This window comes from Filicampus tigris, chromosome 15, assembly GCF_054856515.1.
Source record: "Filicampus tigris isolate MCC_2025a chromosome 15, RoL_Ftig_1.0, whole genome shotgun sequence".
NCBI classification, from domain to species: Eukaryota; Metazoa; Chordata; class Actinopteri; order Syngnathiformes; family Syngnathidae; genus Filicampus; species Filicampus tigris.
This window is the reverse complement of record NC_141231.1, coordinates 12,596,887-12,619,989: the sequence shown is the minus strand read 5'-3', so window position 1 is coordinate 12,619,989 and position 23,103 is coordinate 12,596,887. Positions and strand designations below refer to the sequence as shown.

Below are 23,103 nucleotides of genomic sequence, written 5' to 3'. Positions count from 1 at the left end.
TCCCGGCTTTCTGACATTGCCTTCTAATGGCTACCGCTTCCACGTTTCGCCGGCGGTTTGCCTTGCCTTGATGTGGCTCTGCTAGATTTGGAACTTGTAACCTGTAACTGTGAAGAAAGAAGTTTTACTCTAAAACTAACTTCTTGCTACCTTAGTATCTACTAACCAGTGATGAACCTTAGCATATCACAAACATTTGCAGCTGTGTTGTTGGATTTTGCTCTTGTTCCAAGTGTTGGCTACCTTGCTACTAGCTAGCATCATATGAAAACTTATCTCCAGAGTTTTGACACACTCACCTCTGATCTTTCGGGTTCAAAACCCTGTGTCCACACTAGGAGAGTAGAAATGCATTTTGACATTGTTGTATGGACACTGAGAAGAGAGGCCGACACAGAGTTGGACACAAAGCCACTTTATTCTGTTGGGAGTGAGTGGACCAGGTTGTGCTCCAAGGTACCTACTCTTCAGAGGGTGTCACGCAAGAAATCTTCCTCATGCTAACTTTTTTTTCTTAGCACGTGTAGCATCAAGTCTCCAACATTTTGCGTTTGTTATTACCTCCACTTTTCGCACAATTAAAGACACGACGCAAAAGCAAAAAATGACAACATGACGTCACATTAAATGTTTGGCGCACCCACAGCAAGAGGAAAAAGAAGTCATCTCTCCAAGATGGACCCTTGTCCGTCCCTCCCGACAACACAAACCTCACCTTGACGTTTGTTCCTGTCAGAAAGAAGCTTCCGTATTATTCCAGGAAGTCCCTGCTAGTGTGTGCTCCTCAGCGTTCATGCGGTTGTCTGGGACTTCAATCTGCAGTCCTCACCGAGTTTAGGGAACCCCGCATATTGTTGCCCGCACCCCCGGTGGGGGACTGCACCCGCCCGATCTCCTCCAGAGCATTGGCCAGGGAGTCCAAGTCCGCCGAGTCCTGCTGCTGCGCCTCCCACAGGCTCAGGATTACTGACGCGGGACTTTCGTGGTGGGCGAAGTAGCCCAGGTTCCTGCGGGGCGGGAAAACACTTGTCAACACACACCCACCACACACCACCACCAAGGTTGAGGGAAGACATCAACATGTAGAAATCGAGGGATCACTGGGGTTGGGTGCAGCACAAAGAGCGTTTAACATTTAACATTTCATTTAGCGTTGATAGATTCATTGCCAACCGTCAGGGCAACTGGGGGTCAAGACATTAGCCACGCTGTAAAAACGTTTTATATTGTGTCGAATTGACCTGCAGTGCGAACATAGCCCTGGGTCCTCTTTGGAAAGTCAAATCTCCTAACCTTTATGACACCTTCCCTTAACCTTTGTTGGACGACGTCATCGGGTCGAGGAGAGATAAAATGGTGCATCGTTTTGAACACAGGAAAGGACAGCACTGGTTCAAATGAGTCCACTTTTCCTTACTCACGCCAATGTCGAGCTTGCGGACTTTAACTGCAACATATCTTAATACTAAAATGAAGAAGATACAGATATTAATTGTTTTTGTGAAGGATCACTGATGATGTTTTTCATTGATTTGGGGAATTGCCTATTCTCGAATAAATAATGGGAAAGGATCATTTTATTTCTGTTTGTATGGGACGACACCTTTCCTTTTGCTTTGAACGGATATTTCCTGGCCTCATTGACTATCCACTTGAGACAAAAAAAGTTCAACAAAAATATATTTGATCAGCGTCTTAGCGTAGTCAGTCAACTGCGTCTGTGTCCTGTTGCTGCCATAAAGACTTGTGGGTAATAACCTTTGCTAAAGGGGTCTTAAAGGTTGCATCCAGGCACCTTTCCTAAGCATTTGTAGAATTTGAACGATCCTATCCTCCATGTACTTCCGGATCATCACGCCGGATAGGATAGGAAAGGACATTTCCTAGGCAAAAATGAGAATTTGAAGTGGTCCATAGTCTTTCTCTATGTCAAATCCACTAGGGGACAGTGTTTCATCACAGTTGCTTCAATGAGGTTTATCCCCTGCTTGCCTCCGGTGTTCTTCCTTGTCCCTCCCAGTGACCGTCTGCAAATATTTGCAGAAATAATTGCATGAATCATCTTAACCAACAACCCAAGAGACCCCAGACTCTTCTGTCTCACTCCTCTCCCGTCGCTCCTTTTCCCCAGATTTCCCACCTCCGAGGTCATAGGGAATCATTCAGCGTTCCTGTTAGTAACGAGAAAGCGGTCAAGGTTCCCGACGGTCCGAGACCTTCCCGATCAGAATCTGGCATGCCAACCGGAACGCCGTCTCGCCTGCTTTCCCGCACGCCTCCGCATCTATAATGAAATCAGCAGCGTGGGCGCGACTGAAGGCTTTGGTTGCTGATGGCAGATCAGTCCCCACCAGGCCCACACAGTAAATATGCATTTCGGAATTATGCTTTTACCTCCGCGTGGGGGCCCATTCAGAATTCAAATGGGAGATTTCCCACCTGTCCACGTGTAGCTTCTTGGCTAAGAGGCGCCAGTCCTTTCCCTTGGCGCCGTCAAACGTGGCGCTGATTCTCTGGCGGATGGAGAGGGGGATCTTGAAGGCCCGCGATCCCGCCTGGGAGGTGATGGAACAGTCGGACTCGGAAGAGAACGGGACCGGTAGCTTTGGGTTCTGCCAGGTACGGGGAGGGGGCGGGGCAGGCACGGCAATTAAAGATGTCCAATCACATTGAGCCTACCCTACAGTTACTTGGAGCATCGTGGGCTAAACGCTCACCCCATGACCACAAACATACAATTGTTTACAGTCTCACCTCGGGCTGCACTGTCGTGTAGATCTGCAGGATTTGCTCTTCACCTTGAACCTGACGCACGCTGATCTTACACGAGAGAGGAGATGAGGAGGAGGCGTTGCTACGCTCCAGGGAGAAGGCACACTGCAGGGCGCGCTGTTTGCCCCACCATACCTGGCAGAAGGAGAACTCCTGCAGAGGTGGAGGAAAAGAAGGAGGAGAAGGATGATAGAGGGGGCGGATGGGGGCAGGGAGGGAGAACAAGGAGAATAACCGGGAGGAGAGAGGGATATCAGAGAAGGAAGAGAAGACGGGGGGGGGGGAACGAGAGGATGTTGAGAATGTCAGCCATTACTGATAACCTCCATCTTGTATAATAGAAATCAATGATGACAAATAATCCACAGAGTAAATAAAATAGTCCAGCGAGTTTACTTGGCAGGTGGTGAAAGGCTTGATGTTCCACAGCATCTGCGGGACGTCCTGGATGTTCACCTGCAGGCTGAGTGTGTTCCCGCGGAAAGACAACACTTTGGGCTCCTCCATCAGGCGCCCGCCTCGGATGCGTTCGCTCGCCGTCACCTCCTGAGGGCGCCAGAGGGAGTACAAATGTGACAATAGAAATAGACAAAATTATAGATAATACAGATAATGATTTCTCTCTCTATATACATGTATATCCAATTTTAGTCACGCACTGGCATAGATGATCGCTCCTTTGCTGGTTATACATTACAACAACTACCTTGCTAAACAGAACTAAACCTGGAAAGCGTGAGGCGTGTCGTCCACGCAGTAGACCCTGAGGATGAAGCCCATCGGGTTGGCGGTGTCAGGGCTTCCGAAGGCGGCCAGTCGCAGGCGCTTGGCGGCGTCCGGCCGCAGCGGCTCGCCCACCAGGGCGTAGCGACCGGGCCGCTCCAGCAGCACATGGCAGCGTTGCGCCTCCAGCAGGCAGTAGCAGGAAGTGCACTCCTCCTGCACGCACATTACTTCCTGTCGGGAAACACAGAGAACCACGCCGCCGGTGAGCCCACATGCGGTTTTCACTTCGTGTCAAACTGTCGCCACTGTGACTTTTAGGACAATAACTTCAATTACCACCTACGGGGAGCGATAATGAAAACGGAATTGCATGACTATCACTGACATCTTATAAGGCAACCATGAGCTATGCATAAATTACAGCCTTTCAGGTTTTATTGAGCCGCTACGTATTGAATGCAGTGTCGGCATAATGGAGGTGGACCTTGCCAGTTTTTCATGAAAACGGAACTTTGTGCAACAAAAATAATCACAAGCGCTTGAAAAAAATCCACAAAGTAAAAAAAAAACCCAATCGACTGCATGCTTTATGAAATAATCTTCTCTTGCTAGTTTTTTCATGACAGTCGCCACCTTGCTCAAAAGAAAAAAAAAAACACAACCCGAAGTAATCCACAAAGGCACAAAGAAGAGTTGAACGCGCTTTTTCACATGCATGCATGCCCACAATTTATGTGAGTGACACATGCGACCAATCCTCTCGTAAGTTAGACAAATTGAAATAACACACCAAGAAGAAAATAAAAAAGATCCACAGCATGCTCAGTTGCTCCACTTGCCAATTAGTTGCACAATAGAAATAAACACAGTGAACTAAAAAGAATCCTCAGAGTAAAAAAGTAGATCACAACATGCTTGGGCATCTATGCAATGTGCGTGTCTTATATGCGATACCTGATCGCTCCTCTCGCCAGTTATTCGTGCAAACCGCCATCTAGCATCTAGTCTCACATCTCAACAGTAATTCATGACTATCGCCACTTTTCACAAAAAAAATAAACCTAATGTCTTGAAGTAATCCACACAGTCAAAAGGAAAAAGTCCATGACCGGCCAAGCAGGGTCACACGCGCGCACAATGCAATGTACAATATACATATTGTTTTAGACATTTATGTATTATAGCTGCCTCCTTGCACAACAGAAATGAACACGACAACTGGAAATAATCCAATTAGGGAAAAAAAAAAATCCAATCTTGGGCACAATGTATGTGTCATATGATTAATGTGATTGCACTTCTCCACAGTTATTCCCGATAAACTCCATACCGCACAATAGAAATAATAATCCACATTAAAAAAAAAAAAAAATCCATCATTCTCTTGGCTAAAGAAGCTTTCCGAGCCATTTCCATCATGTACACTAATGATAAATGTACATATTTTAGTCACCAAGGCAACTTTAAAGTTGCTGAATAAAATGTGCGGCGGGGGACTCGACTCTGGTGGAGCTTTAATGGGCGACGGGGACCTCCAGTATTGTTCGTAACGCTAATTCAGAGAGATTTTTGGTTACATCAGACATCTTTCTCGTTATCTCACAGCGGTCAGAGTCACCACCTCCGCAATGATGATGGTGGTGCCACACTCTTTCCTTTTAGTCGCCTTCTGTGCGTGTGTGTGTGTATATGTCATTCCGCTTCAAAGATGCCCCCACAACCCCTCCTACATCCTCTCTCCCTGCATGAGGTCTCCGCTGCTTTTCGATGAGGTCACTACACCATTAAAAGAGCCTTACAGCCATACAGGCGGATGGAAGGTGTCAAGGTGGAGAACGCAAAGAAAGAGGGTGTCGAGATTGGGAGCGTAGAGATGGGTGGTCAAGATGGAGTGTGTGCATTAGAAGGGCATAGAGGTGCAAGGTGTTGGGCTCAAGAATGTCCCGATCACATTTTTCAGTCAGAGACACTTGATTGTAAGTATCGGATGTTAAATGTCTACAAGTCTAGTGGAGCGGTGTTTCAAATCAACAGGGTTATCGTGGTTCCTTAAAGGCGTTGACAACATGAATTTCAAAACAAGGCCTTAATTGGCATTCAAATGTATTAGCTCAATCTTTTAAAAGTCTTAAAAGTGTTAAGACATGATAAGTAGGATTTTAGGATTGGAAATAGTCTCAAATTATTATCCTTAAAAAGAATATACACTTGTAGTAACCAGAGCTAGGCATTTTACAAAAAAATTGCGGTCCGTTTATCGATGCGTTGCGGTACCCTTCCGCCGTGCGTTTATCCGCCTGGACCAAATAGTCCAGCCTATACTATTTGGTCCGACTATCACTATAAATGGGCTTCCGTTAACGTTTTCGATTACCAACTTTGGGGCAAAAAAAACCCAAACAAACCAGCCCCCCCGCAATCAACATCCCTTGTGGTGTCCTTGTGTGGTTCATTTATGAACAAACAGGTCCCGTACAACAGGCCTTAATAAGTAGCAGCTTGACTAAACAGCAACCATTTTTGTGGAATCACAGCACTCGTGTATTTTATTTCTGCCATCTCATCTTTTTCACTCCATCACATAAAACTCAAAATATTATGTTGTGTATTTCACATTTGGCAATATCGTTGGGCCTCAGGATTATTTTGTCACTTTGTGATTTAAAAAATGCGATATTTTTCACTTGATACCGATCATCTGAAAAATACTTGATCGGATGATATGATCGGATCGGGACAACCCGAGCTGAAATGAAGGGAATCGAGATGGAGGGTGTCGAAATGCAAGGTGTTAAGATGCAGGGTTTGGACGACTGACCTCCCACTTGCGGTCCTGCGTCTGCCTCTTGAGCCGTGTGATCCAGTGGTCGGCGGCCGCCTCAGCGCAGTGCGCCATGGTCAGGACCATGGGGCACGACAGCTCCAGCCCCGGCGGGCCGTACGTGACGGCGGAACTCAGAAAGATCTCTGATCCTTTGCCCAGTGCCGAGCTGTGAGCGTAAAAGTCCCAATATTAGTCTGTTCAATATTTGACAACTGCACTGTGACTTAGTAGAGAGCAGACCTCCACCAAGACCGAATTGCTAACACACATGTTGGTTTGTGGATTTATTTGTAAGCTAGCAACCTTCCAGTTCTTGTTCTGACACAGTGTTGACCAATAAAGGCAAAGGAATATCATTAGTCATCCTGCCAATTGGAATAGATAATTTCTAGTCGGGACAGGCGTGTCACATGACAGCAGGTGCCTGCGAGTCGTGACTGAAATATACGAGCCTCTTGAGCATGTGAAAGTGAGCCGGGAAGTCTCATTCCGGTGACAGGAAAAGAAAGGAAATCCCATTTCTCTGTCCTGCCGGACTTTCCCCGCCTTTGGGCTGATAGCGGTTGATTGACAGCTCGGTGCAGCAACTCCGGCAGCTTCCTTGAGCGGCAAACTGCATGCGTCTTATCACACCGCTGCACAGTGCCGTGCGGTGCAAAAGTAGCACAGATGAGCGGAGAGCCGGGGCTCAGCAGCGGCTGAAGCCAGAGGTGCTTACAGTCATCTCTGGGTTAACCATAACCTTCAAACCACCCTGAGATGACACTAACCACACTATGGACTATGGAAAACTAACTAACCAAATAACTGGCTGACTAATTAATTGACAAATCAAACTAACAAATCAAACAAGCTGACCGATAAACAAGATAAACTAACTGGCTGACAGACTAACCAACTAAACTACCAACAGACCTACTTTTAACTAAAACTGACTGACCGACCGACTGACTAAGTAACTAACTAATTAATGAGAACCACTTCCAACTAACTAACTAACAAGAACTTGCAACCGACTAACTGACCGACAACTAACTAGACACCCAACTAACCACCTAACAGCCCAAATAACCGACTGACTAACAACTGAATGAATGAACAAACGGACCGACTGATAAACTAGATAAACTAACTGGGCAACAGGCTAACCAACTAAACTACCAACAGACCTACTTTTAACTAAAACTGACTGACAGACTGACCAACCGACTAAGTAACCAACTAACTAATGAGAATCACTTAACTACCTAACTAACAAGAACTTCCAACCGACTAACTGACCGACAACTAACTAAACACCCAACTAACCACCTAACAACCCAAATAACCGATTGACTAACAACTGAATGAATGAAAAAACTGACCAACAAATAACTGACAGATTGACTTGACTCACTCAGTCACGCACAACTAACTAACTAACTAATTAACTAACTAACTAACTGCGTGCTCACCTGCTGTCCTCCTGGTTGACGATGACTGTTGTCTCCCACGTGGTGTCCTGAGCGATCCCCCCAACGGGCACCAGCAGACTCACGCCTGAGCAAAACGTTGACGTCATTAGCACAAATGGGCTACATCATCGATAAGTACGAAGCTAACAAGGCAGGTTTACTGTACATATGAATGCTTCATTAAAACCAGTCGCTACTCAACTAGCAGTAACTCAGCGCAGTGTGCATGCCAGGCCGATATTTGCCTCTTTGCTCCACCGTGCTGCTGTCACATGTACCCTGTAGGAAGTTATATGTTTCTTAAATCAGTTATACTCCAAACAAATTTCCAATGCATACCCCTCAATTTTTCTTTAATTTTTCAATTTCTATAAAAGTATCATTTTCACGTTTATAATGACTTCTGTTGCGGTTTACTGCATATTCCCGCTACTTGAGATCTTTGTGTGCTTTTAGGGATGTGGAGGCTGACTGAGGTGATTGCAAGAAGGCCAAAGCTGTCGGCCTTCATCTGTGGAGTGAATGAAAAATGAATGTTCTTGCCGGATGGATGACATTTTCTCATTCTTGCTTTGGGCCAATAACGACAAGGTCAAACATTGCCGAAATGTGCCTGCCGCCCGCCTTGCTCGCTAAGCGTTCATGTGATTTCTTTGGGTTTTCTTCTGTTTTGGCCTCGAGGAAGGAAAGAAGGAGCAAAGTAGGAACAAAAAGGTAGCAAAGGAGGAGGAGACAGGAAGGAAAAGATGAGGAAGGAGCAGGAAAGGACAGAGGGAGGAAAGGTGGGGAAAAAAAAGAAGGAAATAGGGAGGATAGAAGTAGGAGATAAGGAGGGAAGGAGGGCAGAATTGGGCGAAAAGAAAGGAATAAGGAAGGAAGAAAGACCAAATAAATATGGAGGGAAGACGGCAGAAAGAAGATGGAAAAAAGGAGTGAGGAATAAGTAGAAGAACAACAAAACGAGGAAAGGAGGGGTAATGGAGGCGGAAAGACCAAGGGCAAAGAAGGCATGAAGGATTGAGGAGGCATAGAGGAAGAAGGGAGGAACAAAGGGAGGCAAGAAAGAAGAAGGGAGGCAAGGAAGAAGGGAGGAAAGGGAAAGGAGAGGAGGAAAGAAGATGGCAATGACGAGGAAAGAAGGAAAGGAGGAGAGAAAGAAATCAAAAATGAGGCAAGAGGGAAATTAAGAGAATAAATGGGGGGGAAAGGACAAATAAGAAAAAAGGACAAAAAGGAGGAAATAACAAAAGAGGGAGGAAAAAGGAAGGAGAAAAGTTTTAAAACGTTAGATGGCATAAGGACAGAAGGTGGATAAAAGGAGGACGGAATATAAAGGAAACAAGGCAGAAAGAAGGAAGGAAGGAAGGAAAGAGGAAAAAAGAAGGAAGGATGAGGAAAGAGAAAAGAGGAGTAAAGGACATAAGGAGACAATGAGGAAAGAAGGAAGAAATAAGAAAACAGGGAGGAAAGATGGACAAAAAGGAAAAAAAGGAGGAGGAAAGAAGGAAATGAGGAGACAACAAGGACAAAAAGTAGTAAAGGAGGAGGAAAAAAGCAGGAAAGAAGCAGTAATAAAATGGAAAGAATGAGGAAATGAGGAAACAAAAAGGATAGGAGGAGGAAAGAACTAGGACATGAGGATAAAAAAAAGAATTAAATAAATGAAAGGGAAATAAAGAGATAAGAAGGAAACAAGGGCAAAAAGGAGGAAAGAAGGAAACAAAAGGGAAAGAACAAAAAGGAGGTAGGAGCAAGGACGGAAGGAATAGGAAAGAAGGCGCAAATAAGTAAGTGCACCTGTGTTTGGCACCACCAGGCGTCCCCCGGCGTGCCCCAACACGGCCGTGGCTTTGTGCCGTGGCCTGACGGCGGGTGCCGGCACCCTCTGGGGGCCAAAGAGGTTCCTCTCTCCTCGGCCCAGCGTAGCGCCCACCCCGACGCCCCGGTAGTCCGGGGACAGGCCCCTCGGGAACGTCTGAGGGTGAAAGTCTGGACCCTCTGTCATACCTACGCGCAGGCACGCACACACACACACACACACACACACACACGAACATGAACACGGGAACAGAGTGACTACAAGTAACTTATTTCGGGTAACGCAAAGCTCTATTCATGACCTACCATGGACACAACAAAATAATGATTATTAGAGTAGCTGTGATAAGCAACTCAAAAACTACAGGTATCTAAAAGCTATATAACTGTGTAAAAAAATATCTCGTTACGGAGTATTCATGAGTAACTTATTGAGGCAAACGTGTCGCTAAAAGAGAGGGGCTCACCTTTGACCTTGAGATCGGGCAGGGGGTCCAGCAGCTCCTTGTCCATGGCGTCGTGGAAGCACATGGGACTGGTGTACGCGCGAGACACGCTCAGGTCGGGCTGCAGCGACGAGCGGATCAGCAGAGGGTTGCCTGTGGAAAGCCGTCTCAGCGTTCATTCCCTAGCCTTGATAGGGATCCATTTTAAACAAGTAGCTCGCATGAGTAACTGATTAATTAAGTACCTCTACCTACTAGGGAAGATAAAGGACGCACTCCAAATTACTCCTATGAGTAAGTATTTATAATGAATTACGATGAGTGATATATTATTCTAATCCTTTTATGAGGAACAGAGTAATAGATATCTAGTAAAGGTACTTATGAGTAATCAACTACCTGCTACGAGAAACTGAGTAACGACCAGCTACTACGAGTAATTTAATTGGGTAAATGAGTGGCAGGCATAAGTAAGTGAGCATCTTACTTACTAAGTTACGAAGTAAGTAACTTATTTGTGTACATGATTAGTTAGAGTATGTAAGAGAGTAAACTACAAGTAACTCATTTGGGATAATGAAAAGATTGTATCAGTAAAGTACAAACAAAAAGTAACAATGTCATCTCTATGACTAACAGATTATCTACTACGATAATCTCAATTGCTATGTTTATACCATAATTGATTGGATGAGTATCTGGTAGGAGTATCTGGGTACTAAAGAGTAACCTGTTTGGGTAGATTAATTGCTAGTAAAAGTAACTATGAGTGACTTCATTGGGTAAATGAGGAGCTGATGAATAACTGAGCACCTACTACGAGTAAATGAGTAACTACAAGTAACTTAAAGTGTAAATAGGTCGCTAATATGAGTAACTGAGTAGCTGAAAAAAAATATCTCACTAACTACAAGCAACTTATTTGAGTAAACGAATAGACAGAATTCAATAACTAAGACTAGAGTAACAAAAGCAGCTATAATTAGTGACTAAAAATAACCTAATTGGAAAACAGAGTCAAAACTATGAGAAACTGAGTAACTCAGGGTAACTACAAATAATCATTCGGTTAACACAACAACGGCTCCAAGTAACGACTACTAAGTCATTTATTTGGATAAATCAAAAACTGAGTAACCACAGGCAACTATGCGTAATTATTTGCGCAACAGGGTTATGGCTGAGAGTAACTGAGTAACTATGAAAAGCAGCACGGATGGTTTGAAGGACACAAATAATTCAGTGAGGTGAGGAGGTAACAACACCCAACTGCACCACTCTTCGTATCCCGCTGCCATCTTGCTGTAGTATCACAACAAATGTGACCTGTAATGCCAACCTTGCAAAACAAATTTACATTAAGCATCACACACACATACAATAAAACATAAATACCATGAATGAATTATTCATACGAGCACACATACATGATTCATACACACATGCTGTAAAGCGCACGCACACACGTAAAGTAATACTTTAAATCACTTCATTATTCATGCTAATTACATTGTAAATAAAAATTATGTATACAGTATTTATATGCATATGTAAGTGTATGTGTACTATATGTATATGTGTATGTTTATGGATACGTGTGACCGCTCGTGTTCGGCGGCGTGTTTCAGAATAGTGACGGCACACACCAGGATTTCCTGTGTTGGTGCGCTCAATCGTCTCAATCACAAACCTGACGACAACAGCATATGACAAAATCCTCCTGTCAAATGTGCCGATACAACGCGCCCAACAGAAAAAGGAGAGAAACAAAGGCGTGAGCGCAACTTAAAAGAGGCAGTGCCAAATCAATTAATTAATTAAAGTAGGGGAAAACGTAAAAATGTTTGTTCCACCCTTTGATTATGGAGGACAATAAAAAAATTAAAAAAAAAAAAACAATAAAAGAATGTCAGGTATCAATTCACAGGTTCACAGCGTAATTATAATGTTGTGCAATAATTACTTCCGAGTTCTCACTGGCCACGTTACATACGGATATGCACATGTGGTGTCACCTTGTCGAGACGTCTTGAAGTTGAAGGACTGGAAGCCTCCGGCGAGGGCGGACGAGTCGATGACGTCCACGCCGTAGTCGCTGCGGCTGCGTCGGTACATGGTGACACCCACGATCAGCAGCGCCACTGTCGCCGCGCCGGCCGCCAGCCCAGAGTACAGTGCCACGTCGCCCCCGCCACCGCCAGCGCCGGCGCCAATGCCACCAACGCCGCTCTCCACCACACCTCAAAAACACAACGGCAACTTTCACTAACAAGTCCCTTGCCACTAGTAACGCATGAACAACAATGGATGACTTCCAGTAATCACAGCGTGTAACTAATTACCCACCATCAGGAAAAAAGTAACAGCTATGACCAACTACAAGTAACAGAGCAATTACTATGAATAACAAATTTGGGACACAGGGTAACTATTATGGGTAACAAAGTAATTGATTTTAGTAAGTGAGTAATTACTATCGCCAATTGAGTAATCTATTGGGGTAAAAGGTAGCTAGTAGGAGTAAGGGAGAGCGCTTGGAGGAGGTTCCTACTGTGCTTCCTACAAAACACTATGTGGGTACTTAGTGATTATTGCATGAAATTTGCAATGACAAAAACTCTATCTTGTGCCAAGCAGAAACGAGGACCGAGGACCAAGCACCGAGCACTTGCAACGGGGCTGCTGGCTTGTTACGCGAAGATAACAAGATCCAAGAGGGACATTAGGAGAAATCCTCTCAGCAGGACGGAACGCAAAATGGGAAAAATAAAGAAAGCTCATTAACATTTTTTTCCCACTGGCAGGTTAATTGGGGGCTTGCAAAGTATGGGACAAACTAACAAAGCTGAGGACAAAGTGAGGAGAAGTCACAACAAAGACTCTCAAGCCCCATTACCACCTAAAAGTTTTTGTTCTTGGGACTTGTATTTCCTGAAACCACAAGAAACTTAACTCGTAGGTGCTACACAAGGATCCTCCAAAATCACTAGTTTTGGTCAAAGTATGTTATTTCCACCAACAGTTTCAGCTTCAACTTTTAGTTTTCTGTACTTGCAATTCCTGGAACTAAGCATTTCCAGTCGGATATGTTCAGCAGACCTGGAAGCTCATAGTTTGAGCTTAAACTGCATATCAATCCAAAACTATAGAATTGTTTTGATTATTAGTCCTGGGGACTTGTATTTCTTGGAGGTCATTTGTCAGGTGCTGTTTCCACAAACAAATAATATGGAGTAATAGAATAGGGTTCCTAGATCTTAAAAGTGGGGTCTTCTTTTGCGCCGTGGAAATTAGTCCAAGGGACTACAAGTACCAAGAACAAAATATATACTGCACGTATACACATACACACAAAATCTCACCTTGCGGTTTGGCATCACGCAGCAATTTTCCATCTGACAACACACAAACAACTGTTTGTGAGTTGATCATGTATAGTGGTTCCATACAGCGAATGCTGCTGACTATTGCAGCTGCTGTTAACATTAACACCTCCGAAAATATATAAAATATATATATAAATAGTATCTCTCACTTTGTGTGCAGAGTCCTCCAGTGCAGTTGTCAGTGGCCAGTGCCACACCGTCGCACAGCCGCCCGCCGTGCTTGGGTTCAGGCGCCGTGCACTCGCGGCTCCGCCTCCTCTCGCAGTCGCCACTGCATGCCGACCATTCGGTCCACGAGCCCCAGCCACCGTCCACTGGCCGGAACACAATCCCAATCACAACAACATGAGCGTTTATGCTAGGCTAACGCTGCATCGTCGTCGATGTCGCCTCACAGCCTGCTTCACCTGGACACGGCGAATTGCAGGCGCTCTTCTGCACCGACGCGCCGTCGCAGAAGGAGCCGCCGCTGAGTGGCGCCGGGTTGGTGCACGTGCGCGAGCGCTTGTGGACGCCGTGACCGCAATGCACATTGCACGGTGACCAATCGCTCCATGACGACCAGCCACCATTCACTAGAAGACAAGCAAGTTATTAAAACATGATCACGTTAGAGGTACCTAGATTAAGGTGGAAGTCAATGCAAACATATTTTTTTCTACAATATGTTCTACACAGGCCCACAAGTTGAAATACGGCATTCTGATTAATATTGGATTTATGGAATGTAAGTTAAGCAGCAAAATGCACCCACTTTTAGCCATCTCAGGGGGCAGCCATTTTGTCACTTCTGTCGACTGAAGATGACATTGAAGTTACTACCTTCTTAAAAACGTTTGTAGGCTAACGTGTCCCACGCACTTTAAATAGTGTGTAAGTTAGCTGCTTCTAAAACCCATAGAGGCAAGTAAATCCAGACCAAGTTAAATGATATGGAATGACTAATGGAACGTTTGTTTACTTCTACTGTTGTGTGTAGTTGTTCATTCCATATACACAGAGGAAGAAGTATAAATAAATGTATAAGCACTAAAGTGGAAAAAAGCAGCAGTATAAATTCTGTCTCAGTGTCCCCAGAGTTTATCGGGAAGATGACGATGATGATCGACGGCGGCAACTGTCACGTTTGTTCGTGATTTGCGGCCACCAAAGTGAGACGTCAGCTCATTGGCTGTCATCAGTCAGGAAGAACGAGTCGTCGGGCCATCATGAACATTATGGAAAAGGATGATTGATGGGCTTTTGCAAAAAAAAAAAAAAAAAAAGAACCTGATTAATTCCTGCGGTGGCTCAACGGCATGTCTCTATCGACTAAATCAAATGGATAAGTAATAAAACTCAAATTACTTGCAAACAAATCTAAAAAGAAAAAAAAGAAAAAAAGCACAGTTAAGGGTTTCATTAGCTCACCAAAGACGACGACGACAGCTGTGGCACTGCGCCGCTTGGCCACAATGTTGCTGGCGACACAGGTGTAGTTTCCTGAATCGGAGAGGTGCGCTAGAGGGATAACTAGACGGTGGTCGCCTTTGGTGTCTGTGACGCCACCACCAATGTTCAAAAGCTCGTCGTTTTTCAGCCATTCCACCTGAAGATAACAAAAGCACAGTTTTGCGTTTGAAGGAGGGCTGTACAATTTTGCTGCCATACTTTACAAGTAATGGTCAAAACTCAAATCCTTTAACTAATTGAATTTAACAACTTCTGTCTGTTGCTTCAAATTTGATCGCAATTCTTCAGGATGTCTTTGAAGGACATCTGAAATGGTTGATTTCCCCAAAAAATGCATAACTCAAACCAAAATGGCAGACTTCCTGTGTCTTTTCGGGCATGGCTTCTTCAGATTTTTTGTGGGTCTACTCATGACAGATATGTCTACAAAATTTCTTGTTGCTACGCGCAACTCTCTTCGAAGGGTGAATTTTCTAAATGTTCCAGGGGGCGCCACCAAGACAATTTTTGGACTTTATACACACAACACCAACCGTGAGTAGGTTTTTACCACGATGAGCATTCCTGACAAATTTGGTGAGGTTCCGCATTTGAGAAAACCCTCAAAATGGCAATTCCTTAGCCACTTTCTCAGTGGCAAGCTCAAGCCTTGATGAAGGACACACCGTGGACGTTGGTCTCTGCGCTTGAGCGCTGCTGTAAATTTGACATTAACGTCAGGAGCTTTTCATCCGCGGGGAGCACTCTCTGATTCACGCCGCTCTATTTGAGGATTAAAAACTCCGTCCCGCTGGGAACGCCGCATGTTTGTACACCGGCGCGTGTGTGTCGGTGTGTGCCCGAGCATGGCGTGTGTGTTTGACGTCCAGTCGCTGAGGGATTAGCATTGCAGTCAACAAACTCTATGATTGCTTTGCTCTTTCCAAGAAACCTCAGTTGAAAGGCGGAAAATAACAGAACACCGGGAAATCAATAAATCAGGAATGACGTCATCACGAGAGCTGTTTTGATTTTTTGTTTTTGTTTTTACCCACCCTCTGTGTGTGTAATCTTAACACCTGCTGGTGGGCTGCGTTGCCCGCTCCGCCAAATTCGTCCACCACTTTTGTCTCTGCTGACTTTTCTCAGCCTAATGTAATCAAGATCTGTGCCGCCAAGCGTGCGCTGTTCGATTATTCTTCGACCCACGCAATTACAGCGACGGCAGCGTTTTACCTCCCGTTGAAAAGTCTTGGGCGGTTACAATAATAAAAAAAAAAACAACAACAAAAAAAGGGCACAAGCACGTTATACTGAGTGTTGCCATGGAGATGAAGGTCAACAGCTTTTGCCGCAGAGAGAATAACCACAGGAACAAAGCAGGAAGTGTGACAACATCAAGGCTTGCTTGCTAATATTGGCGGGTAATGTTGGCAATTATGCTCAGAGGACTCAAATGCAACCAAAGGACAAAACGTGTGTCTTTTCAGGGCGGGCGTGCTATTACTTTTCTCATTCATTATTGATCACTGCGGAAATGTCCGACTTTTTCAACAGTAAAAAAGCTTGCTTTTAAACTGAAGCTAATACCTGCGATAATGCTCAGAGTGCTCAAATGTAACCATAGTACAAAATGTGCCTTTTTTAGAACAAAAATGCTATTGCTTCTCTCACTTGTAATAATAATGGGAACCTTTTCTGCAAGATCATTGCACACAGCCACAATGTTAGCATGTGCTTATATTACAAGTGTGAGCATAATGTTTAGTGAATGGTCTGATTACTAATATGTCTTAGCATGTGCTAATGAGAAAGTGCTATAATATGTTTGTATTTATGCCAGTGACAGCACGTGATATCATATATTTGCATGCGCAAGCGTGTTAGCTTGTGATAGCATGTGTTAGCACATGACAACATATGTTAAATGTCTTTGTGAGTGGTAATATGTGTTACAACATGCTAATGTGTTAGTACACTATTTGTATGTGAAAGCATGTGGCACATGTACTAATATGTGTTAGCATGTAACATGTGTTGTTTTGCTAGTCTATGTTAGTACAGTATATTAATTCCCTTGTGCGTGTGTTAGCATGTGTGTGAGCTTTCTTGTGTGTGTGCTGAATGATGGAGCATAGCCTAGTAGCGGATAGTAGCATGGCAGAATGTTAGCGCTCCACTGATGCATTGTGGTCATCGGCATGTCCATGCACTGATGCGTGAGACAAAGAGCAGAGTGCAAGTAAATAATCCATAAAGTCAAGTAAATCCCAGCAGCAGGAAATAGCTCGTGTCCGCATTTGGGAAGCTTCTCTTCTTTTTTTTCATTTTTCATGATGTGAGGTTGGAAAGGTTATGTCCCTCTATCTATCTAACAAAAAACACAAGATACAATGACAACAAAATGAACACATTTATATTTGTGTACTTAATAAAAGTACACAAATATAAATGTGTTCATTTTGTTGACATTGTATCTTGTGTTTTTTTTAATGATAATGGCCCAACCTGTACAGTAAAACAATAGCTGGGTTACAATAACAATAGTTTTGATTATATTTTTTTCACCACCAGGGATAGCAGTTAGCCTGTTAGCATTATATTTGGAATAAGATGACATTATTTGTGATTACTATTTTATCTTCAGGGCTACAGTACCTGTTAGCCTTTGTATGAAATTATGTATCAAGTGACAATAATTTTGATTACTTTTTGTTTTTATGAACACTTGTAGCAATTGAGGTCACCCCCCCCCTACCCCACTAGCCGCCGTTAGCTATGTTGTTTCTGGGCCGGACATTTATTTATTTGCTGCAACTTAAGACACAAACTGGAGCTTGATATCCTGTCGTGTTGCCACGATAAAAAAAATAAATAAAAAAAAGGCGTTTATCCGGCTGGAAGCCACCCTGAATGTTACGTCGGCGTTATGGCTGCTGTGTGACGTTAATGGAAAGAAGAGGCGTGCATGTTATCTGCTGCCCCGCTGTGATAGCAGCAATAAGCTTAACACGCCTGATAGTAAAAAGAGCTTACGTCTGCTTTGGTCTCGCTGAGGAGAGGACACTCTTTTTCTATTAGCTTTTTTTTCATACACAAGCCACAGAAGTTTGAAGATACAAATATCATCTGTGTGATTGTCCCGCACAAATCCCTTAAAATAGAACACAAAAAAATGCAAAGTCAAAAAGTCAATGAAGCCAAACTAGGCCGAGGAAAAACACTTAACGCAAAGAAACAACATGCTAACACATGCAACAAACAAAAGCTGGGCTTGGGCAAATGAATAAAAAATAACACATTAAAGAACATCCAAGCACACACAAACACACGCACACATGGAGCATTTAAAAGTTTAAGCGTGTTTTTGATGACATGATGATAGCATGTTGTGGTATGTGAAGTCGAACACGCCACTATGCCATGTTAACAAAGCTTCCTCCTCTTCAAAGACGATGCTCAGAACGAGTCCCCATTCCGATGATGCCTTCCCCAGACGCTTCTCATCTTTTATTCATTTTTATTGCTTGACGGCAACGCGACAATGACACAAAGAGTATGCACGAGGCAGGAGAGCAACAAGCCACTGACATGATAGCATGACAAAGCAAACCATGAGCTTTAGAATAGAACACAACTGCTAGTGGATAGCATTAACCACACGTTTGGGCTAGGGTGACAATTTCTTACGGAATTTGACAATTTCTTATGGAATGAGGCTAGCGGTTAGCCTTATAGCATAAAGTCAGAGCTCGGATCACAACGTAAATTTGCATTTTCTTCCAATGAACCATAGATAGTCACATTCTGAGTTAGAAGAGAATTTTGATGTATAGAGTGAACTCCTGCATACGTCTGTGAAGTGAAGATATATATAGTTTCACCATACAGGGTATAGATATATTTTTTTTATGCTGCAGCTTTAACCGCACACTAGGACACACACACTACCATTAGCTGTTCTGATAAAACTATTAAATACTCAAAGTCAAATTCAATGTATCAGAATTCATTTGGGCATATCACCTGTAACCATTACAAGAAGTGGGGTGTAGGAATTCCACTGAGGATACTTTTTTCTTGATGAGGCCAAAGGGCATCTCCTTTGGTGGCCTCTTCTAGGAAATTCTTACAAGGGCTGGCATTACGTTGGATCATCTGTTTTTGATTACTTTTTCACCACAAAGGCTTAGCTTTTAGCATTAGCATCACATTTTGAGTGACAAGATATACTGTAGTTGTTTGGCCCGTTTTTTTTTAATTTTATTTTTTTATCCTACAACTGCTAGCATTGTCGTTAGCGTGTTGCTGTCAGTCAAAGAGGAAACAGCAGGCTTGACTTTTCTGTAAACTTAAGCTTCCGACTTTGACATCGACATAGCACAGACGGCAGCTCAGTGTGATGCCACATGACTCAGCGTGACGGCGGGTGAGAGTGCTGGTTGCTATTTTCATTGTTGTCCTCGTTGATATTCATTTTGATATTCATGAGGGAAAATTAAAAAGGCCGTGTGTCAAATACAACAACACACACTCGCAGAGGGAATTGATACAAGACACCTGAATAAGTCACAGTGGGGCGCTGCATTTGATTTATTTTTTGATTCTCTCTTCGCTCACTCCCTCACTCATGTCATGTTAGGTTATTTGAATAAAAATACAGTGCAATGAGCCCTAGTAAACTCTTCTGTGCCATTATAGTAAAAAAAAAAACATCAAATTAATGTTCTACTCTCTCTACCCTCTGAGGGTGATTTTGCATTAAATTATATTGTTGTGTATGTTAAAATTTAAAGTTGTGTGAGACAAAAACAGGATCCTATTTTACCTATACATTTTTCAAATGTATATTTTTTTCCATTTAGTCATTTTGAAAATGTGTAGTTTTTTTGTTTATTCAGTTTTTATAACTGAAAATTGTTCCATTTCCCAGTATTACAAATAGTACAGTGAATCTTTACTTCGCGTGGGAGTTCATCGTGTGCGAAGAATATAGCTGAATCCATTGTTTACGTTTTTATAATCCGCCCCCGGCCAACAGCTTTCCGGTTGGATTTTTCTAACCATGAGAAATGGTGACTACTGCCGCCGATGGTATGGAAGGGTATTACATCTTATGCATGCGCAGAAGGTACTTTAATGGTCAGCGTCGTTGTCTATCGTTGCGGTATATTCCTCCAGCGTGACGTGCCGACAGCCGGCCGGACGCCACAGGGGGTAAGCGTCTATCACTGTTGGCCAGCGTCTTTTTGGTCTATCTAGGCCTTAAAGTATCGAGTTAAAAAAAAGAGAAAGTGGATAAGTTGGAGTTTCCATGAAAAATGTGTGATAGTTTTAAAGATAAGTGAATAGGTGAATTTGCAAATTTGGAACCATGAATATGCGGTTAGTAGTTAGTTTTTGTTAGTCATTTTTGCTAATATTTTTTAACCATTTCATTTTTCATTTACTTGATTCTATTCTCCATTTATATCTTACAGCATTTTTTAAAATACATTTTGCAAAATCGATCTATTTTCCTTTTTTTTTTTTTTTTCACCCACTTGAATTAATGATTCCATAAATGACCAAAATAGAAGTACTGTAATTTCCTCTCAGTGGCTCAGAAGACTGTATCTTCTAGTGTTTGAAATATAACCATGGGGGTCATTGGTGATCGTTACCTGGGCTGCAGGTATGCCATCTGGTGGCCGACAATGCAACATGATCATGCCGGTCAGGGGCACCTCCAGGCCTTGAGGGTCTTGTTCAAAGTTCTTCCTCAAATCTGGAAAACAAAAGAAGCTTCAGCAGCTCTAACAATCAGCAAAACCACACACTAAACAACAAAAGTTGTGACTTACAGGCGATCCGTACGGACGCCTTACGGCTTTTGGATGTTCCCAGGTGGCTCCAGGCAACACAGAGGCACCAGTAGTCCTCAGGACCGTGGAAGTCTTCCACCTGCTGGCGGGACACGTTGATCATCACCTCGCGGATCTTCAACCCTGTCGGTGACATACAAGGCTAACTGTTAACATTAGCATCAAGTTTGGGGCGTGAATGTTTTTCTTAAATTGCTTTTTCACCCAAAAAGCCAAACTCATTATGATTATAATGCCTTGCTTTGGTTTGTGTGACAATATTTTTGATAACTTTCTTTTTCACCATATCGGGATAGCTATTAGCATTATCATACATTATTGGGTCAGAACATCATGTTTTTTGGATTACCTTTCCCCCACATTGAAATAGCTGTTAGCATAAGCATGCCTTTTTCTCATCATAATAGAGCAAGCTTGTAAGTTTCTAGATATTTTTTCCCCACCATAAAGGAATAGATGTTAGCATGAGCATGGCTTTTTGTGTTGGATAACAAAGTTTTTAATAATTTTGTAACCATACCCAGCTTACTGTTAGCGTTAGCATACATTTTCCTTGGGTCAGTTGACAATGTTTTTAATAACCTTTTCACCATTTAGAGCTAGCAGTTTGCATTATTATGCATTTTTTTTCAGCATCCGATGAACATTTTTGACAATTTTCACTATATAGGGTTAGGTGCAAACAATTTCTCATCTCACAGTGATGCCGGGACATGATTTCTTATTTTATCACAGTGTTGGCAAAATAAAATGCTGCATTTAGGAAACTGTGAATTTTCACACATCTGACTAGAAAACAATAAAAGTCTGTGCTCTTACTTTGGGTCAGCCTGACAGGCCCAGTCATTGTGACTGGACCATCAAAGGCGTCCCATTATTCTGGCAAATGTATTCACCAGCCAGACGCTCATCATCCCGCAGCGGCCCGAAGCCGCAATTTCCTGCAGGTCCAATAAGCTCGTCAGCTATTGTGTGGCATAATTGAAGGCTTTTAAATGTCCATCGCTCCTCTGACAATTACGCATTTGAATGCACCATGACATGATGATTTCATATTTCATTTCCGGACGAGTTTAATCGTCACCTTCCTCTCGTTTGGCTTGTTGCTGCTGATAGAAAAATCTCATTTAATACTGACTGAAATTAAAGGAGATGTATTAATATGCATGTTTTTTGTTCACAGTTTAAAAGGACATATTATAGAAAAGTGACTTTTTAATTCCTTGTATAAATAATAAATCTCTGGAGTGCTTTCCCACACATCAAGTGTGAAATTTAACAAAAGTAGTTTTAGTTGTCTGCCTTCTGAATTTCTCAAGATGGATCTGTGCGCAAGCCCGTCTGAATTCTGGGAGATTGTAATGTAGCAGTGGGGCTAATAAACATAACCACCTCCACATAGTTTCTCAGCCAATGACAGCTAGAATAGCCGGAGTTCCAGAGTGAACGACCCGCCTGGAGCACTCTCATGTCAAAGCCAAAAGGCAAGCAGAGATACAGTGTTAGCACAGATTAGCATTATCTCTCTGATAATAATGTTATAATAACATTTGGCGAATTGTTTTTATATGGGCTGGAGGATTTTTGTGTTTGGCGTCATGCACCAAACATGGCACTAATTGACACGTGTAATTCGGTGGCTTGGAGGTGAAGTGCTGCCTCCACCCACGCATTTACTGCGCTTGCAGAGCCTAGTATGTGGTGCATGCAGCAGACACACGGCGTGTAAATCAGCCCCACTGCTATGTAGCAGATTTTAACCCAGGACCTTTCCACTGTGAGGCGGATGTACAAACCACTACCACACTGTGGTGACTCATATGACTTAAATGTCTCCTTTAAATGACAACTGCTATAATGCCAGAGTTAGCACTGTTACTACACGTGATCTCACAAAAAAAAATTAAGTTTTCTTCGTGACCCCATTGTGACAAGAGCCTTGAGCGCAAAGCATGCTGGGAGGCATTGCAGGCAGGCAAGCCCTGCCCTCACCTCCTCGGCTGCATCATCTTTATTAATGGCCATGCAAGAGAACTGATGAATAAACAACAACATGCATGATGATGATGTAGCGCGTCACGCTGCAGGCATACAAGGTGACTCGCACAGCCTGAAAGGGGTGCGCACGCATGCACACACATAAACCCCTTTCTTTGGCTTGAAAGACATTTGTTTTTTAAATACCGGTAAGTAGACTCATAGAATTGAACTAACGGTAATGTTAGAAAAATCTTCATAGTTTATGCTTTTTTTCTTTCTAAGATAGATTGTAAGTTGTTAGCATTAGCATCAAGTTGGGGGTCAGAACACATTGGGCCTCATTTATTAATAAAGGCATAGAAATGCTCTTCCGCACACAAATTGATGGTATACACAAAATCA

General features: G+C 43.2%; 1 protein-coding gene across 1 annotated transcript in view; it reads right to left on the bottom strand.

The window, feature by feature from the left end:
* Positions 1 to 399: 399 nt before the first annotated feature.
* Positions 400 to 23,103, bottom strand: part of LOC147135565 (netrin receptor UNC5D-like) — an 88,625-nt gene continuing 65,921 nt past the window's right edge. Inside the window, exons 4-19 of the mRNA XM_086053630.1 lie at positions 20,701 to 20,844; positions 20,521 to 20,624; positions 14,837 to 15,014; positions 13,834 to 14,001; positions 13,576 to 13,740; positions 13,403 to 13,435; positions 12,056 to 12,280; positions 10,062 to 10,193; positions 9,574 to 9,783; positions 7,777 to 7,861; positions 6,317 to 6,488; positions 3,499 to 3,729; positions 3,169 to 3,318; positions 2,755 to 2,925; positions 2,440 to 2,612; positions 400 to 1,007 (exon numbers count right to left, since the gene is read on the bottom strand). Coding sequence (XP_085909756.1) covers positions 812 to 1,007; positions 2,440 to 2,612; positions 2,755 to 2,925; positions 3,169 to 3,318; positions 3,499 to 3,729; positions 6,317 to 6,488; positions 7,777 to 7,861; positions 9,574 to 9,783; positions 10,062 to 10,193; positions 12,056 to 12,280; positions 13,403 to 13,435; positions 13,576 to 13,740; positions 13,834 to 14,001; positions 14,837 to 15,014; positions 20,521 to 20,624; positions 20,701 to 20,844 — 2,537 coding nt within the window. The 3' untranslated portion in view covers positions 400 to 811. The remainder of the gene's footprint in view (positions 1,008 to 2,439; positions 2,613 to 2,754; positions 2,926 to 3,168; positions 3,319 to 3,498; positions 3,730 to 6,316; positions 6,489 to 7,776; positions 7,862 to 9,573; positions 9,784 to 10,061; positions 10,194 to 12,055; positions 12,281 to 13,402; positions 13,436 to 13,575; positions 13,741 to 13,833; positions 14,002 to 14,836; positions 15,015 to 20,520; positions 20,625 to 20,700; positions 20,845 to 23,103) is intronic.